Below are 20074 nucleotides of genomic sequence, written 5' to 3' on the forward strand. Positions count from 1 at the left end.
TGATCCTCAACCTATGCCAGGAAGATTCTGAGGTAAAAAAAGGCTTCTGAGTGGTTGCACCATGACAGTTCTGTGACTTCATTACAGCTTCTGTGTTCTCCCTGCACCCCAAAAGTTCTGTGAGGTATTTTTTTTTTTTATCCCAGCCGGCAAACAGTCTGATCAACTACTTCTATGTGGACCAAAGCGCTTGAAGAGGGGGGAGTAATTCCTCGCTTGCGAAGTGCCACTTTGAAAGAGTGAGAGGTGCGAGGGCTCAGGCTCTCACCGAATCTCTCCGCTCCCCCTGAAGCCGAGCGCCGGCGCCTCACGAGGGAGCCATGAGGGAGCGCTGCGCGAGCGGCCAGCGGGCTCGGGGAGGCGGGAAACCGCGCGCGCCACCGCCGCGCGCCGCCCGGCTGAGGGGAGACGGCCCGCCGAGGGAGTCCCGCCCCGCCGGCGGCCAGGCGGGGCCGGCAGAGCCCGCGTCCCCAGCGGGGCCGGCCCGGCCGTTCCCCTCCCCGGGGTTTCCTGCGGGAGCACGGCAGCCTGCCGGCTGTGCCTGTTGCGGCCGGGCGCTCGCCGCCTGGGCCTGGCCTACGGGAAGTTCCCGGCAGGGAAGTTTGCGGCCAGCGGTGAGGGGAGGCGGCCGTGGCCCTGCGGAGGTGGGTGTCGGGGGAGCGGGCGGCGGGCCCGACCGCGGCCCATTGCTGTCCGGTCCCGTCGGCCGCTGGAAAGGAGGCCGCTGCGAACGAGCCGCCCCGGCCTTCCACCCGGCGGCTGTCCTGAGGGAGGCCGCGGAGAGCTTGGGCCCTGCTCGGTGCCTGTTAGGCAAAGGACATCGAGGGATATTGCTTTTTTCTGACGAAAGTCAACTTTTGTCTTTAATTTTTTTTTTTTTTCCCTTCTCAAGCCGCGATGCCGCCTAGGGGTCGCGGCAGAGGCAAGCTGCCAGTTCCTCTCCCAAGAGACATGATCCTGAAAGACACCGAAGGAAAAGTCTGGAGGCTGGGCAGTCAAATCGGCCAGGGAGGATTTGGCTTGATCTATTTAGGTAAAATACTGGTGGTAATGAAGAGGGTGACTTGTAATTGTCTTTGTACCGTTTTGACATGAATAAGACAGAATAGGTTTGAGAAGTTACTGTTGTTTACATGCTGGTGGTCATCTGTAAAGTGTGGTTTTCTGATGTTTGCAGCACCCTGGTAGATGGCCTTGTTGTTGAAAGCGTTGCTGGTGGTGCAGCGTGTTCTCTAGAGGGTGTCCAGACCGGTTTGCTGGCTCCGAGTACACTTTTCTGTGGAGCTTGGATGGTGTAGGCAAGGTGCTGCTGCTGTCAAAGACCACCAAAGAGCACTGCCAGGCAATGCTCTTCAAAGTAATGGTGATGCTTTCGTTAGCCGCTGCTTTGGACTTATGCCAGTCATGTGCTCTGGAGTGCTCTTTGGGTTTCCATTTATTGGAAATGTTATCTTCTGGACAATACTAAATCAGTTTTCATCCAAGAAATGTTAACAGTAACAATAGTTAGCTGGGTGTTGCCTCTGAATTAAAAACTTTCACCAGTGCTGGAAATGCTTTTCATTGTTTGTTCTAGCCTAGATGTGTTTCTGTGCTTTCTTCTGAAAAAAGCTGCTGTAGTTCACTTATAAGGACTGAGTAGTTCTGAAAGACTTGTAAAGCATTCTAGGTCACTGGAGAGGATATAATGTATGTTACTGTTGCTGGTCTTTGTGAAAGAGCAATCCTGTTTTCAAGGCAATACTATTGAGTTTAGGGTTTGGGTTTTTTTGCATGGCAAACATATACAGGCAACTAGTCCACAGTGACTGTTAGGGACTAAATTGAGCTTGTATTAAGACAGCAGTAAAGAATTATCCAGAAGCAGTTTAGTATATCCTCCCAGGAGCCAGACGTGATCTTTTTAAGTTAGAGGTATGTTAACTCTCTGTTTGGAGAATTAATGTTTAAAACTTGATAAGCAAGTGACTCCTATACATAAATTTACTTCCTTTTATGCATAAATCAGCTGTACCTTCTTTTTTTAAGCCTTTACTATTTGTTTGTGTTTCTGCCATGAAAACAGTTTTTGTGATTGTTTCCCACTCTTGATTTTTTTTCAGTTGATCTCTTAATGATGTTTCATTCATATTGAGTGAATTGTTGGAAAATAATCTGTTAATACACTCTTATACAGCATGAGCTTTCCACTTAGTGTGATTTCCAGATTTTTATAATGATACAGGTTTTTATTAGAACAGATATCATATGTCATGCACCTTCTTAGTCCTGTCTTTAATAACTCCTTTCAAATACACAGAGCTGTGCTAGATTCAGTGTGGTTTCATGTGACTGAAGGAGTTGTCCATCAGTGTCAAACTGTAGCATCAGGCACCTACTGTATAGAGAAAAGGTGATTTTCCTATTGAAGGGTTAGTATGTTTGCTCTTTTCGTATTTGCAGACATAAACGTAGCACTTGTGTGCTACTGGTCTCTTGGTGACAGATATACTGTGATTTTTGTTACATCTGTCTGGCTATCTCATGGTGCTTGTCTGCTTTCAGCTGTTCAGGAACATTTTCTATTGCACTGAAGTGTTCTTCCTCTCCCTCTTCTTTTCCTCCTCATGTCCATTATGGTTAATCACAAAGAACTGAATGGCAACTAAAGACTCATATTTTATTTCATGGTGTGATAGTCCCATATGTGGTCAGATGTTGCTTCTCCGAAGTGGTTGCCCAGTTGTACTGTTCTTCCAGCAGTTAATGTGTGGCTGTAAACTACAGGAGGGTGGACAGTCTTGCTTGTGCACCTGGTCTTAATTTGTATGTAAACTTCAGGTTTCAGTGGAGAAATTTGCGGGGTGGGGGATGGTGTAAGCTGGCACTTTGTTCCACTGAATGCCTGGGTAAATGAAGCAAAAAGATTTCAGTGACAACCTAAATGCCACTGCTTCTGCTTTTCCGAAAAGTAAACACAAGTCACTGAAAAACCTGGAGAAAACTAAGGCTGTGTATGTTTACAAGTAGTTTGGTGTAATTAGTAAATGGCAACAGTTGGTAGATATGGCCCTACATCTACCCTTTATTTAAATTGAAGGTTTGTTTTACTTTGAGCTAGATTTGGTGTGGTCTGCTGCACTGAATTTCCTCACCAAGTACGTGGTTTGAGGCTTGGTGAAGGAACTAATTTCAATCCTTATGTTGCTGTTAGTAGTTTGGAGTGCATCTGATAGGTTCCTGTAGTGGAGTTTCTGGTTTGATTTCTTCTGGAATTCATACAGTTCACACATGACGAACTGCTCTGCAGACTGAACCAGTGGGGATGATAGGCGCTTCAACTGCGGTTTATAGAGGAGTCAAATGCTAGTGTACTTTCAGTATATTTACATTCTTTTTAATTTTGATATATCTGATTGCTTATTATGACCTTGTGTAGTGTTGCTGAATCACTCAGAATACAGCTTTATCATTTTCTGTTTTACTCGGATACACCGGACCTTGCGGGTGGTATAGCACCTGGGATTCAGTCAGTTTCATGCAGATTTGATTAGTTTTCTGCCTGATCACGCAGACCACTGAGGTGATTTCATATATTGTGTTTGTTGCAGTTTAGCTCCCATTGAACTGAGGTGGAAAGCAGTCAGCGTATTAGTTGAGATTAAGAATACAGTCTTGGACCCTTGGTATTACTATTCTGTGGTTTTTTGTAAGTGACAGCATGGCTGAAGAAATACACCTGCCACTTTCATAATTGTATTTGTGTTTAATCTTTTTCAAGAGGGGTGGTGAATGTTACACATAGCACTGAACTGAAGGCTTAGTTGCCCTTGTAGCTCATCCTACAAGTAAAAGAGGAAACAGGCAAGATTTATCTCTTAAGTATTGACACTGATTGAAGTTTCCTTGTTTTATCCACCTCTTTATCTCTGATATGTGTTTATATTATGTAAAGTATACCATTTAGTAGCTTTTTTGGGGTTTGGTCCTACAAGAGTTCAGCTGTCTTTGAAAGTCAAGGGGAGTAAATTAAATGAGAAACCTTGAGAGTAAGATATGGATACGTGGTGCTGAGAGGCACCTTCTTTCTTTGTGCTCTTTAGGCTAGTTTTTAGTGCATATACAGCAAGATGTGAGAGGATCACTAAACTTTCAGTGAGAAACTAACCCAGAAAGAGAGTGGAGACAGGTTTGACTGCCCGCCAGATATGAACAGCACAGCCCTTTTATAAAAGTAAAGGTTAACTTTACCGGCTATATCTTTTAATAAGTATTTTTACAGTAGCAGTGTAAAGATTTTGATGTGCGTTGTTATAGCTTAATTTCCCATTAAGGGTGCTCCATACTCCATTAATCTGTAACAATGTTCTTGAGAAATTTTACGGTATCTCTGCAAAATATATTTACAAGGGATGCATTCTGTGGAAAGTTCTGTTCACTAAATCAAACTGCTGAAAGCCATTTACTGGTCCTGAGTCCTGGGATGCAAATAGTCTCTAAAGGTGCAGGGCCTCTAAACTTCTCATTATGTACTTCTCGTTATGTACATGAAAGTTACCACTACCTATAAGTTCTGTTCTGCCTCACAAACATTTTCCCTGGTTTTGTGATTAGTCTGTCTTCTTCCCATATGTGCCATCTTTTCTATTTCTTTGTTGATTTGTTCCTTCCCTTGGATTCCCTTTGCATTTTAATCTTGACCAGAGCAAATCCAGCAGCAGGCAGTTTACAAATACTGATTCCTGTCAATGGTCCTGAAGAGGAGAGCTTCCTCTGCTGCCAGAAGCAATAGAAACTATCTAGAGATGTTCTCTCAAGTGTTGTCTTTGTCATAGTGAGAGCAAGATGGATCATAAGTGAGAATTAACCATGCCATTGTATGTTAGAAGTTTTGTTTTATTTTATTTTTGTTACTGGTGCTGATTTGCTGTCAGGCACTTCAGATGGAACTGTTATCCCTTTGGTAAGGGGGAGCAGAATGGACAGCAACTGAGGAAGAACATGGCATATTGGTGGTCTCATGACTAGTTTGTAGCCCTGTGGAGGACAATGGCAGTACGTTGGAAAATTGAGTTGAAGAGGTAGCTACTGAGAGCCTTACAATCTCTCATTTATCTTCCTGATCACAGCCAGTAATTAACACCAGTTTTTATATAAATCATTCTCTAGTCCTGCTGCAAGCACTCTATTAATCCACAATTTGGACTTGAAATTTAAATGTAGAAAGGTCACGTAATGTTTTGCTAAGATTCCACTGTCACAGTCAAGTCTGCTGTACACAGCACTATCTACTTGCAGGCTTCTTCCTTGTGGAAACTGGTGGTTCTGCAAAATATTTGAGGTTTTGTATTTATATACACACATATTTGTTAGATGGCATCTTTTAAAGTAGAACTTATTACACTAAATGTATTTTAATTGTATTATGCATGGGTATTGTATTGGAACTTTGGAAGTGATAGGTGAAAACTAAGAATTGTGAAACTTTTTCATAGCTGGCTTTGCAGCATATGTTTATATGTTGCCATTTGCTATTTTTGCATGCATTATTACAATATGGGAAGCATGTATTGATAAAGTCATAATCAAATGCAAAGAATATCTGCTTGCGTAGTAAACTGTTATTAAATGGTTGAATATTGTCTGTTAATACTAGCAGCTCAGGGAGGTCTGCTGCTGGTGGAGGTAGGGAAAAGATCTGGTTGTGGCCCTTACTGATTCTGAGCTTGGACCATAGTATACTCTGCCGTTGATATTCTGAGTCCTGGTGTTCTGTGAACCAGGCTGAGGTGTGAAACAAAGTATTTTTCTGTTTTCAGAAAGATTAATATCTGTGGATAATTTGTATAGCTGTCAACAAAGGTATACACCTGTAAAGGAAGACAACTGTTGATGAAAGCACGTTCAGTGGTCATACTGTTCATTCCTTGGTTTGTGTTAGGAAGCTGGCTTTAGCAATTGGTTCTAGAGAAACAAAGTACTTGTAACAGTTGGTTAAATTAACTTCACTGAAAATATTTACTGTAGTGTAGCAACCTAATTAAAAATGCAGTAAAAATTATACCAAAAGATACATGTTCAGCATGATTTTTAGAAACTCAAAGGAAAGAAGAATATTAATAGCAAACCCCTGTAAATAATAGCACTAGCAAGTAGCTGTCTGATTAAGGCTGGATTTTTTCTTAACCTTCAGATGTTAAAATGCTTTTCAGCAAAGGTCTCATTGTACCTGCAGGTGTGAACCTCAGTGTGAAAATAAATTTGTTGGCAGAGAAACACTACTTCAGGAAAGAGTATTTTTAAGTAGTTACAAATATTAAACTGTATAAATATAGACATAGCAAGCAGATTACCTAATTTTTCACCCTGTCTATAGGCAAACTAAATAAAAAATTTAGCTTGATTTTGCTACTTGGTGGTTATTAAGGGCTGGCTGCATGGTACAAGATCAGCCTGCACCATCTGTTAAAGAGGAGATATTCTTTATCTAGTTCTTGCTGATTACTGCTTCCTCTTGAAATCTTCCCTATTTCTTCTTTTTGTGGTCCCCTCTAGGCTAGAAGTCTTAACTTTGAAAGCATAACTCATTTTTACACGGTAGACTAAAGCCTGTTACAAAGTATGCAGAGATCATTACTATTACACTGTAGTGTTCTGCCACATAATGTGTTGGGCGGTTGGTTTTTTTCCCATGCTTACGGACTTGTGATTTGGGAGCCATTGTTGTGCTTTTGATTCATCTACCTTGTGAGAGTTCTGGTCAGGGACTGAGACCGTGCCATGCTAAATAAAACTAGAAAGTCAAAAGAGCAGGCTTGATTTTTATTTTTTTGTTTTGCAGTGAGGGGATGTATTTCTGAGCAGTGTTATATGGTAATAAGGAAGAGCTTTGGACAAAAGATAGGGTACCTGTTGCCTTATAGAGGGCACCCCCTTCAGCCGTCTTTGGCACCTGTACCCTATTGAAGCTGGCATAGTATCTTCTGAGTGGGCACCACATCAGACTGGCAGATGGCTTGGAGCAGAATCTTGCCAGAAAACAGTTTGTGCATGAAGTTTTAAATATTAGAGGCCTGGACTTCCATCTGAGAGTGCTGTAAGAGCAGACCATGCATAGCTTTTCTGCCTGGGGTTAAAGGATGTGTAGTACCTATTCCAGCTTAGAGTAATTAACTTTGAAAGTCAAACAGTGGCTTCCATTGCTGTGGAATACAAAACTTTGGCTCTAGTGAATCAAGATCAAGGTTTCATAGAAAGATGAGTAAGAAACATAATGAAACTTCCTACCAGTACTTAATGTCATTAACTTGGAGGCATTTGCAGTTATCTACAAAACAGTTTAGCAGTTAAGCACAATTTTTGACCAAAACCAGTTTAGTTAGGTCTTGTGGAAGATGGTTTCACAAGGATGGTACAGAGGGCTATGTGTTTGTAATTTGTATAATAACAGTAACGTTCATGAAGCTACCTGGAAGAAGAACCTAGAAGAAGAAAACTATTCATAAAGACTGTGCAGAAAAGTCTGTCCAGGAAATGCTGATGTGCCCTGATAGTAACAACATGAGCAGAGAAGCAGGTCTTCCTTAGGCTATTTTAGAATTGAACTGTAAACACCCTCCAAGTGCTGAATGTTTGGGTTCTTGGGAAATACTGGATATTGCGAAGCAATGTGCTTTGTTCACCTTTAAATATTTGCCTTAGTACCCTCTGTATGTAGAAAAAAATTGAAGCTGTGTGTTAAATAGCAGATGCTACTTTTTTTTTTTATTATTTGTGCACATTTTGCTTTGAGTAACTATATTCCTGTAATTTGGATCTTTTTTTATTGTTAGATGCTCTGAGCAACACTCGCCTCTGTTTTTTAGCCATTGAATTTAACAGCTCCTGGCTTGACTTAAATGGGTTCAGAACTTTTCCAGCTTTTTTTATAGATACTGGTAACTTCGAAGTGTGGTGTTTTTGAGGTTAGTTTTTATTTCTGAAAAAAAACCTAAGCTGACAGTGTTACTCTTCAGGATTAGTTAACCAATGAAAAAAAGCAAAACAAAAATACCAGCAACCCAAGAACTTCTGAAAATAATTTTATTCATGTTTCCCAAACAAATATATCCTGAAAATATCCAGCAGTAGCAAAGACACCAGCTGTGGACAGGAGCAGGGATGTTTTTTCCAAACTGCCAAATCAATGTTGTTTTCTTTTCCACTGTGTAAACTTTGTCAACAAAACTGGTTCTGTGAGAGCCATTGAAAATATTTCACCATATTCCAAATGTGACTGCCACAAATTAACTGCTAAAACTACAACAAGCACGTTTGAACTGGCAAATAGAATTGGCATGTTTCTTTGTCAGACTGCATGCAATTGTGCTGTGTGGTTGTAGGAAATCGCAGTTCATCTAGAAACACCCTTTTGTTACTGTGTCTTATTAACATTTAGAAAGCTACATTAATTAAGGTTGTGGCACTCAGCAACAAAACAGATGAAATTCACGATTAAAGTGGATGATAAGACCATAACTACTGTGCCTGGGTGAAACTAGGGAATTCTGGACATGGGATAATTTGAGGTAAGTTATTTGCTCTGTTGGATAGGCACAACAGTTGGAAATTCTGGCAAAGAATGTGAATCTTAACTGCACTGCTTTATTTCAGAGTGTGTTTTAAATGTGTATGCTTTTCACTAGCATGGTAGCTGCAATTGTGGGATGAAGGGGAGGAAGGGAAGACAGAGCTATGGCCTTTGCAAATGTTTTGTGAGACTCATCTTGGCATGAGATAGAAACAGTCACAGCCCCCTACACAGCTTCATCTTGTGCCAGTGTTCCCAGTTAACAGTTATGCAGACAATGGTTTTGATTGTGTGCATACATCAACACCCCTCCCCCCAAATGTAAGGAGATTGTGCATCTCTAGTTGAGAAAAGCAACATAAACTGTAAACTGGGAACTCTCACACTTGTTATGCTATTTTAAGATACCCTTTGCAAACATAATCTGGCCATATAGAGTACCAGGAGCACTATGTGTGTACTTATATGCCATCAGAGACCTCCTGCCTATCAGCATTGCTCTCCTGCAGAGTCTCTGCTTACTGTCCTACAGTCTAGCATTTAACTGATTGTAATATTATAAATAGCCATGTGCTACCACACAGAACGAGGCTAGCACATGGCTAATTACAAGTATACAGTAATTAACTATGAGCTAAACTCGCAGGAGAGTATGTGGTGGTGGTCTATGAGGTATGTAATCAGACTGTTTGTTAAACCTTGGGAGCCTTTCCAGTCTGTTAAGTAACTATACATAGTAATGAGACAATTTTTAAAAAAACATTTATGTTTATTTATGGACAAAAAATAGTCTGTCTTATTTCTGAGCTGCAGCTGAAGTATTGCTGCCTGATATATGAATGGTTAATTAAAATGATGTAACAGTAGGTACACATGCAACTTCTGCTTATCTGTATGAGAATAATTTTCTAGGCGTTGTCTGTGTAAGAAGTTTAGTGTTATTTATTGTGAATATTATCCCTTGTTTCATGTATGTGCGGTAAAAACAGTAATACCATTTCTCCTCTTGGAGATTTGAATGTCAGGTTACTCATTTTGTGGAGAGTCTGTTTCTGTATCTTGTTAAGCTTTATCTGACTTTTCTCCCTTTTCACATTGTAACAGTTGCCAGATAGTTTTGGTTTTATTTTTCTTCAGGATGTGTTTTCAGTGTGACTCCAAAACACATCCACACTGGCATAGTGTAAGAAACATGGGGGTTAGGCCCTTTTGCTGGGTTACCTCCCGTTAATTGCTCTTCTTCATTACCCTGACAGCTGTTACTGTCTGTTCCAGATTACTGTGTATGAGGCCTCTCTTTATAAAATGTCAAGATGTCTACAGGGAAGTTAGATCAGACTCTTTCAAATACATTTAAATATGATACTTCTCCATACTGATCAAACCTTTTTAAAATAACTTGGTATTGAAATACATTTTCTGATACACAGGTTCTTTTCTGATCTGTGTCAGTAAGGGAGCACATCTAATTCTGTTAGGGTAATGTGATGTTGTTGAATATGATGAAAACACATGGGATATGTTCCTTTAAACTAGTGCCTTCAACTATTAACACATAGTCTACATGTGGCAGAGAAAGAAAAAGACTTAAGCACCTGTGTCTTAATTCCCAGTTTGGTACAATAATATGGTAAGAGCAAAGTTTACCAAACTTTCCTTACTGGTTGTACTGTAGTTTTAAATTGTATTCTGAATGTGGCTGCTGCTCATTAGAGTCTATGGATAGTTCACACCTTCCAGAGCTATTGTTTTAGGATACATTAATTTTATCTTAATGTGTTATTAGCACAGAAACATTCACATGGGGAAATGTCAGGCAGAAGGCAGTGGGGACCCTGCAAGTCTTTGGGGTGTGTATGCTGCCAGATTCAACCCAGATCCCAAATAGAATTGAAGGACGATAGCAGCTGAAGGAGTCTCTTCGTTGTAAAAATATTTTTATGCCTTTACCATCAAAAAATGTAGGCTTGGATGGTTTGATTAGATCCAAGTTTCCTTGATTTTTATTATGTGGATAAAAGTAGTCTATTTTTGTCTGTGCTGATAGTTGAAGTGTTTCACACCTGGACTGTTGTTGGTATTTGATCATTATAAGAAGTTTGAAAGGGACACTTATTTCCTAGGAACTGTATTCTTTTTAGCTTTTTTCAGTGATGATTCTAAAAGATGATTTAGTCTCATTAAATTTTAATCCCAGTGTAGCTCCATGTAGCTTCAGTAGTATCAGAGAGAACTGATAGTTCTCTCAGGGTCAGAAGAAAATAGGATTGCATTGTCTGTGCAGAGAGGTTCTGTCTCCTGGGCTGTAATTGGCACATGTGGTCAATTATTGTTTTGAAATCTCTACTTGCACTAAGCACAATCCCTCATCTCCCCTTTAGGCACGTGGTGGCTGTGCTATCCCCTAACTTAGGCCAGTGTCTAAATAATGTCAGAATAGAGATCAAGGTTCTGGGGCCAAATTAGTTTGTAATAGAGGAAAGCAGACAGTCCTGTCTAGAGGCATAATGTAGGTCATAACTTTTAAGTGGTGTCTTTGTCACGACAGTGGATTGACAGCAACCAAATACAGAGGTTATCCAATTGACTGGAATGACTTTAACATAGTCTGCTATAATGGAATACCTCATTGTGGTGCAATCGTGCAATGGGGACATCCTGCTTACTCCTTAATTAGCATTGACAGAGTTCTGAAAATGTGGGTTAAAACTGCTTCTGCACTTGTTGATTGAAACTTCCGTTTGTGTGTAGTGTTTTCATTTTGTTTTCCTGTGAACTTGGCAAAACTCTGACCTTTAAAAAACAAGAATTCAGACAAAATGTTGTGTATCTCTGTCATGTATTTTTTTTGGTCACTTTATGCAGTGTTATCTTGGTCTTTGCAATTACATTTTGTTGCATATGGCTTGATCCCCATCTCTTTCTCTTTTTGCAGCTTCCCCTCAAACTCATGTTCCTGTAGAAGATGATGCAGTGCATGTAATTAAAGTGGTAATGTGTAATCTCATTTCTAAATTGTTAACTTGTATGCAGTTCTTTCTCTTAATTATTTATCCTTATTTTGAGCCTTGGGTCTGTATTGCAGGCTTGTGGCTTTTGGTTTTTTCCCTATTTTTGATATCTTGATACGGTTTCCCTCTAGGGAGTACATTTGGCATTTCCATGACACACAGTATTTTCTTGACTTGATTCTTTCCTTTCCTTGATTACTGCCCTCAACAGTTTGGTAAGGAAAATCAGACTGTGAACTTAAACATACATGATCTACAATTTTTCTGAAAATAGTGTCTTAAATAATTCCTGAAAGAATCTGTGTCGTTTAGAAAAGTTGTTTGGCAACACATTTTCATTTTTACCTACTTATTAAAATTACATTTCAGAAGTCATGGTATATGGGGGGTGGGGAAAAAATGTCTCATACAATTTTCCTTAGAAACTGTTGTGTTTCTAATGCATTTAATGATACTAAGTTTATTTATTTCTCAATAGGAGTATCTTGAAAATGGCCCCTTATTTTCCGAACTGAAATTTTACCAGAGGGCTGCAAAACAAGAACATAGTAAGTAATATACCAGTTCTGATTCAGGGAGATTTAAGAACAAGTTTGGGTTTAACTACTGCTAATAAAAACTGTTGCTTTAGAGCTTGATAGCTGACTCATTTCATGTACACTGAACAAGTCCTGGTTGGTGCTGTAGTATATTTAGATTGCTATAGGTTTCTTTGCTTGTCCTTTCTGATCAGAAGGGAGAACAGAAGCATGCCAGATTTGTTACATGCACACTTCAGAGCGCACAACCATGAAAGGGCTCCAGAGAGAGGCCAGCCTTAGAACAGCGGTACTGCATGGACTAATTGATGACAGTATTTCTGCTAGTAACTATTTCCATGTGCAGAGCCAAAAGTGTGTAATCAACACAGGACTTAATAGTAATCAAGGCACTTGATTCTGTAGACACTGAAGCATGGGTGTGATTTATTCATGGTAATTTCAGATGGCTTAGATTGCTGGTAGACTTGAGCGCTTTTGATGGCTTGAAGCATTCTGTCTCAAATAAAGTAGAGCTTCTAAAACAGGGGTCCTCAAACTACGGTCTGGGGGCCTCAATCCAGCCCCCGGTATTTACAGAACCCCCCGCCCCCCCCAGTGGTTGAGAGGGGAAACCAAGCAGCCACAGATGGCTGCCTGCCACTTCATCCACGCGCGCAGCCCCCTGTTTAAAAAGTTTGAGGACCCCTGTTCTAAAGGAATTATTTCTTCAGCTATTGATAATTTCTTACCTGCCTTCTAAGGGAACAAAGTGCTACATCGTTAGAACAAAACACTGCTTCTTGATTTGCAGAATGTCAAGAACTTTATTCTAAAGTTACAATCTGAATTGTTTGCTAGACAAACTGCCAAACAGGTCTTATTTGTTTCATTGTTTCATTCAAAGTCTTGGCTTGATATCTGAAACAAAGCCAACAAAAAACCTCCACACCAAACCTGAAATTCTTTAGCTACCTTTAACCCAATGTTATCTTTTTCTTATCGTTACAGTAAGAAAATGGATGAATCTCAAGAAAATAAGATGTTTAGGAATTCCAGTGTTTTGGGGATCAGGCTTGGCTGAGTACAAGGGGAAAAGGTACTAAGATTAATTGTAATTAAGCCTCAAATTGATTGAAGATCCATTTTTCAACAAAGTGGAGATAAGTCCTTTCAATTTGACACAAACTTTCAGTCTTGTCTTAAAGGATTCATCCCTCATATATTTCCTGGTAGCTATAGATTCATGGTCATGGAGAGACTAGGAGAAGACCTTCAAAGAATCTTTGAAGATTGTGGAAGCAGATTTAAGAAGGAGACTGTTCTGCAACTTGGGGCACGAATGGTATGTACAGAGAGAGAGAGGAAATTGCTATGTCTCAAACTTGCTGAGTTAAACTAGAAAATTACCTTTCTAATATAGTTCCTTTAGATAGCTCTTGAGTTCTTGAGTTTAGAATTAGACATACGAATGCTATGGGGTTTTTTTTGTTTGTGGGTTTTTGGTGTGTTTTGTTTTTTTTTTTGTTTTGTTACATCAGATGAGTATTAAGTAGAAAACCAAGACCACCCCTGCAGACTGGAAGATGGTGGGCTCAAGCCAGTTTTTTTTCTAATAGGTAAAAACATAGACCATACACTTAAAAATGTGTCTAGACTGAGATGTGTAAGCCTATTCTCATATACTTTAACTTGTATTGATTTTTACTTCTTTCCCCACTGTCTGAAGGGTATTGTATTAGACATCCATATTTGTCAAAGTTCACAATTGCATGCCTGAATGCAAAATTTTCAGTGTGTTTGCTGAGTGCACTGGTTGTACAGACCAGGATTAGGCTACTCTGAAACTATCTGGTTTGTTTTCAAGTGTGTGTAGACTGGCACATAACAGAAGACTGTATATGTGCTCCTTTGTAGTATCATTTGTGTTGTGAAAAACCGCTGTTACTGAGCAGAGGTGCACAGCAAATGGAGTAGAGACAATGGTCATAAGTTGCAGGAAGAGGAACTCTGAGTATAAAGGAAAAATTTTTGCAGAGTACCTTAGCACTCGAACATGCTTCTCAGAGGCTGTGAAACATGCATCCTTGGGGAGTTCTAAAACCTGACCATTCAATATATTGTACAACATGATCTAACTTACATTAGTCCTGCTTGAAGCAGGGGGTTTAGACTGGACACCTCCAAAGTTTCCTTTTAATGTAAATATTAATAATTAAAAAAAAGTGAAGGTCTTTTGTATTCACATAATTGACAGACTTGTAAGCATGTTCATACACTCCAAAAGCCAGGATTAGATTGTCCTTTTTATGAGTTGCTGAGTGCAACCGTGTTTTTTAGTAAGTTAGAGCTCTAGTAACTCAGTAAGGAGCTGAAGAAGGACGATGATGCAAGGGGTTGGTGATATGAAATGCAGGTCATATAATAACTGGCAGGATCAAATGTATTATAAATCTTCAGGGCTGATTGAGTATGTTCTTTGTAAGAGCTTGGTGTTCTCAGCATTTCCTCTAGTATAAAGTACTAGTTTCGTTCTTGCTTTGTGACCTTAGAAGCTGATACTCGCAGGCAGTTACACAGAGATAACTCATGGCAATGTATGGCTTGTTTATGATTTCCCATCAGCTATGTGCCTGGTGGGAACAGACCCTGTGGACAGAATGAGTAATCCTAGTGCTCTAACTCAAAACAAATTTGTCAGCTCGGTCTGTGTAGCCCTTGATTTCACTGTATAAGTGAGAAATATTTGGTGGTAGGGTTAGGAGCAGAGTGGAGAAGATGATGATGTTTTCTTTACTGTTCTAAATCCTTTCCTAGTTGGATACTTTGGAATATATACATGAGAATGAGTATGTTCATGGTGACATTAAAGCAGCAAATCTACTTTTGGGCTACACCAATCCACACGAGGTAAGCATGTTTACAACTTTTCTACACAGTTACTCTAATGTGTTTATAACTGTTTAATTGTTTTAAGTTATTTATATTCTGCATTAATAAAGGGTAAACTAATCAAGAGGCTAAGTTGGAGGACATAATTGCTGTTCTAGGTTATGCCAGTTTAAGTGTATCAGTAGAGTTTAAGGATGTGGCCTGTTGTATTTTATTCTTGGGGAGTTCTGGCTTTCAAAGGTAGTAATGAATTGTGTTTCCATGCCACTAACTCTTATGTACTGCTCGTTGTAGGGGATATAACAGGTAAGTAGGATTAAGGTTGCTGCTCTCTGACACTCTAAAGCCTAAAACTAGCCTTGAAATGGAGGTATTTTGGTGAAACATTTTGAAATAAACCTTTTGATTCTGTCACGCTTCACATACTCTAATGATGTCTTTTTTTTCTTCAGTTGATAAAATCTAAGTAGGCTTTTTTCTTGGAAAAAAAAAATTTAGAAAAAAAGGACATCTTTAACTTCACTTAACTATAATTAGCTCTAAGCAGTACTTCTTTCAATTTTTGTTTTTCTGCTGCAGTGATGAAGAAACAGGTCTTGCAAAACAGCTCACTGCCATTGGAAGTTGAACTGTTGAACTATATTTGCTTTTTTACAAGTTTCAAGTTAAATGGTTGAGTCCAATTGAACTTTTCAGCTTTCTAGAACACATAGTTTAAAAACTATTATGGCTGTTTAAAACAACCACGGTTTTAGACAGTGGTAGCAGCCAGTACATAATCTCAGTTTATGGTGTTTACCAGCCTGCTGAATCCAAAGAGGGAAGCTGTTTACAGGCAAAATGATATGCTACCCAAACCCCTTAACATAACTCAAATGACTGTTTTTGTCTTGGCTATTGTGTATTTTTATGACAGCAAGATATGCTGCTGTTTTTCACATTGAAATCATTTTGGAAGTGTCCATTTACAGTAATCATAAAATTTTAAGACATGTAGCTGACTTTGATCAGCTGCTTTTGAACTAGCCAGATTGTAGGGTGGTTTTCTGTTTTGTTTTTCATGTTGTCTGCATGAAGATCATGCTATACTAGTATTTGGTTTTCGTGAGTAGTAAATTCATTGCCAGATTAAAAATAAGGTGAGTTACTGGACAGAGGCTTTAGGTAGAAATATAATTTAAATTATATTTATTAAATAAAAGAAATCGATAGATATTCCATTGTATCCAGTAGCTAGGAGCTACTTACAAAGTAAGTACAAACAAATATGTACGAAGTGTATGTTACTGTTGAGAGGTTTTGTGTAGAATTTTCTTTCAGTAAAATTCCTTCTCCACTGAAAGTATTCTATAAAACTTTTTTAAAAGTTCACATTCTAATTCTGAAGAGCTAACAGAAGAGAATGTCTAATATTTGTAAGGTATGAATTAAACTTTCATTTCTCTATTATGCTTAAGAATACTTAGAGCTGATCAGATAAACTTCCTGGTCACAGACCTCAGAAATTCTGCAAGTGGCCACAGGTCTGCTGATTTCACTGAAGCTGTGATAACTATACCATACCAGTCTACAATCACGTAGACAGTGGTGATTATTTCTAAATATATTTTAAAGGTAATGTGTACTATATTTAGGTTACCCAGCAGGGTAGATGGCTTAGTGGGACTGTTTCTGGCTCAATAAAAAAATATTTTCTGGACACAGCTTGCACAGTATCTTGAAACATGTATGCTTTGTGTCTTTTGGGGCATGAAAAGAAAGGATAATCTTACCAACACCACAGCTAAAACTTATAAATTGGCAGATCTACATATGCCACTAATTCCCCTGGAATTGTTGCCTCTGATGTGCCATCTGCCCTTATACTTCAATAAATGTTCTTTACCTGGCTTAGGAGCAGTACTAGACAATATTCTTGCTTAGATTCAGGTATTCAGAACTGTAAATGTGTACTTGCACAGACAATTTTGCATTTATCATGTCTTAGCTATTTGCATGTGCCATCAATTTGCATGTAATTTTGCCATGAAAGTTGCTTCTTCCTATTCCAAATGTGTCCAGTTCCTATGTAAGGCTTGGTGATGCTGCAACAGCCTTTTCTACAAATCAGGCTGTCTTTATAACATGCTGGTGAGCTGAAAGTATTATGTATTTACCAGAATGGTATTTTGGGAAGCTGTGGAGCATTACCACTGACTAAATATTTAGACCATAATATGGAATATTCTGTCCTGTATCCTCTAAACTGTTGGAGATGCTGTATTTTAATTTGACAATCTTCTAGTAAGCTTAAACACTTTAGATAAAACCTCAGACACTGTTATTGCTACCAAATGCCTGTGAGGTGTTTTGTCCAGCCTTCTCTCTCTGCTGAAATGGTGGATGGCTAGATTGCCTTGCTCTTGTTTTTTGTTAAATCAACAGACAAGGAGGTAAAGTGATCCAACTAATCTCATAAATAGGGAGTGAGAGCATCTAGCCAGTGGCAAACTCAGGCTCAGGAATGCAAGCTGAGAGACCTGTAGCTCCACTGGGAGTTGGCATAATAAAGCTGTCTGACCTAACGATTTCTGTGATGAGGTTTTTTTAAGAATTTTATGCTAGTGGGTTCTTGTTCTTTAGGATCTATGATTTTAAGAGAAAATAAATAAGAAATGTTCTTTTTAAAGAAACCCATTGCTAATCTCTTAAAAACTATATATAGGTATATGTTCAAAATATATTTCCATATTATGTTTTGGTGAAGAGACATAAGCGTTTGTACCTTTATACTCAACTTTACTTCTTTTTTTGTCATTTAATGGCTGTTCATGTATACTTCTATGTGTAAATTTGTGGCTGACTTCCTGCAGTTTCAAAAAAGATCATTTTTCTATTTTAGACTTTCTGCTGCTACTCTCTGCCTTCTGTAAATTAACCTGGTAAATTCACACCACAGCCAATAAATATCGTAGTCCCCTTTTTGAAAGAACATGTGAAATCCATACTGCTATCCCCTACCTTCTGTGGCAAGGCAGAGAAACAAATAAAGTAAAGGTCCTGTCACTCTGTGACCTTCAAATGATGTTTAGAAATGGTTAGAAGATCAGAATCAACTGACCTCAAAGAGCAGCTTGCTGCAGATCTATTCAATAGAAGGGAGCGAGGCCATTCAGTGAGTTACAGGTCAAAAGATCAATTCTCTAGTCAATATGTTTCTGAACATGGGCCCAGCACAATGACTGACAGAATAGGAGTGATGTACTGAGGGAAGTACATAGCCCATGAATCTCGGAGAGGCCTGAAAGAAAACTTGAAGTGATCATACCTATAAATTACAGAATAAGTGAAGCACTGTATTGCAGCAAGTTAAAGATAATTTGGTGCATAGTAGCAACTGTATGATAAAGCAGAAGAAACATTATTGATACAGACTCTAAAAAAGAAATTCAAATCCATTAAACCCTTTTAAATTGTGGAACTATTAAAAGAGGCAAGCGGTCATCAGACAAAAGCTTAAAGTCAGAGTTTTTAATAAATGAAATGAGGCTTGGAAGAATGCCTCTTCAAAACAATTACTTTGTAGTATTTTCTTTTTCCCCCATGGAATATATGGGCAGACATGCTGCAATATTGCAGACTCAAGTCTGCACCAGAAGTGGACGATTTGGGTTTTTAAGCTGTAGATTTTCATTGCATTTGCACTTCAGTTCTGATTTAGATTTTAAGTGTTCCTTAGAAAAGGTAGTCATAGAATAAAACTCAGACTTGATTATCATAGATAGCCCTGACTGTGAAAAGGAAAAAATAAGAATACAAAAATGTTTCAAATTGTTACATTTTTAAGACCAGCTTTCAGTGGACCAGTATAGAAGATACAAAGCTCACACACTGATCATGTGGGAAAAACATGCATGAAAAAAATTCCAACTTTAAGCCATTTTTAATTGCGAGGTGAATCATTGTGATTCCTGCTCATTAGTCCTGTATGACAGATTTGCTAAAGAGCAGATGAATCTAGAGAAGTGAAAATCTTTTCTGTTCTCCTTTGCGTGTTTTTAGGAAGGATGCAGCATGCAGAGATACTATACAGAAACAGTTGAGTTTTAACTTACGGATGCTGGCTAGCCCCTTGATGTGAGATGTAACTTCTCAATCAGATGGCCTTAGTTTTCTTTCATCAGTCCTACTGCTCTGTGTGGATAGAACTGTTCACACTGGTTTAATTTCTTCCTGTAGTAATGGCCCAAATACCTTGGGGTTCAATTGGTTCCAGCATTGGGACTTGCCACCAAAGTCACACAAGATTTCTTCCTCTCTCTCCTTTGTTTTAACCTGCTTTCCTTCTACCTTGGCTTCTATTTTGTGAAAGATGCTATTTTTGTCCCAAACACTACATTTTGGACTTCATATCCCAGGATGGACTTCAGTTTACCTTTAGCCTTTTCTAAGTGTAGTGTCCAGCTGAAGTTGACAGCACTATGGCCATTAGCAACCAATCTGCCTCTTATTAGTAGGTGTCTACTTATTTATTGTGCATTACATAAGCCTAGTAACAGAACCACTGGAAAGAAAATGTACAAAGAAAATCACTGTATTGTTACCCTTTCAGCGATAACTCCTGCTATGTGTACTTCGAGATAAAGAAAATACTGTGAGAATCCAAAGTGCCAGGCTTACGACCTCCCAGATCAGTGCACTTATATATTATAATGTATTACAGGTTGTAAGAATTTTATATGTTTAGCAGATATTTAGCATTTCAGATACAAAGCACAGCGAGGGAGGCTTGCACAGAAAGGACAAGGACTGCTGAATCTACAGCTGGTTGATTGTGCACATAATTATTTGCGCCTGTGTGGCTGTTTGGTTGAATAAGATGGGCACATTCATGTTTGCATGAAATTAAGTGTGAAGGCAAGAAATCTGGCTCCTAATTTATAACAAAATCTATTAATAACTCACTGTGCTAAGAACTGCTGAGTGTAGTGCGGACAGGGGTGTGTAAAAAAAGAGAAAACGAGCAAAACCAAGTGTTAAGTAGGTGTGTGGAAAGGGATGTACAATGTAACACAGCTAAACCCAGCTGTTTTAGGCTTGTGTTGCCCTTGCACCTTCATCATCCA

The 20074-nt window shown here is 39.0% G+C and overlaps 1 protein-coding gene across 2 annotated transcripts in view; it reads left to right on the forward strand.

The window, feature by feature from the left end:
• Nucleotides 1–333: 333 nt before the first annotated feature.
• VRK2 (VRK serine/threonine kinase 2) overlaps nt 334–20074 on the forward strand; it is a 46622-nt gene continuing 26881 nt past the window's right edge. Inside the window, exons 1-7 of one of the 2 annotated variants that reach the window (XM_080407927.1) lie at nt 512–644; nt 893–1033; nt 11484–11539; nt 12038–12107; nt 13089–13176; nt 13314–13422; nt 14895–14987. In XM_080407927.1, the coding sequence (XP_080264053.1) occupies nt 898–1033; nt 11484–11539; nt 12038–12107; nt 13089–13176; nt 13314–13422; nt 14895–14987 (552 nt within the window). In that variant the 5' untranslated portion in view covers nt 512–644; nt 893–897. Of the gene's footprint in view, nt 645–892; nt 1034–11483; nt 11540–12037; nt 12108–13088; nt 13177–13313; nt 13423–14894; nt 14988–20074 lie in introns of both variants that reach the window. The other variant, XM_080407928.1, reaches the window with a different exon arrangement.

The sequence above is a fragment of the Falco punctatus genome (genome assembly GCF_963210335.1).
Source record: "Falco punctatus genome assembly, chromosome: 12".
Taxonomy (NCBI): Eukaryota; Metazoa; Chordata; class Aves; order Falconiformes; family Falconidae; genus Falco; species Falco punctatus.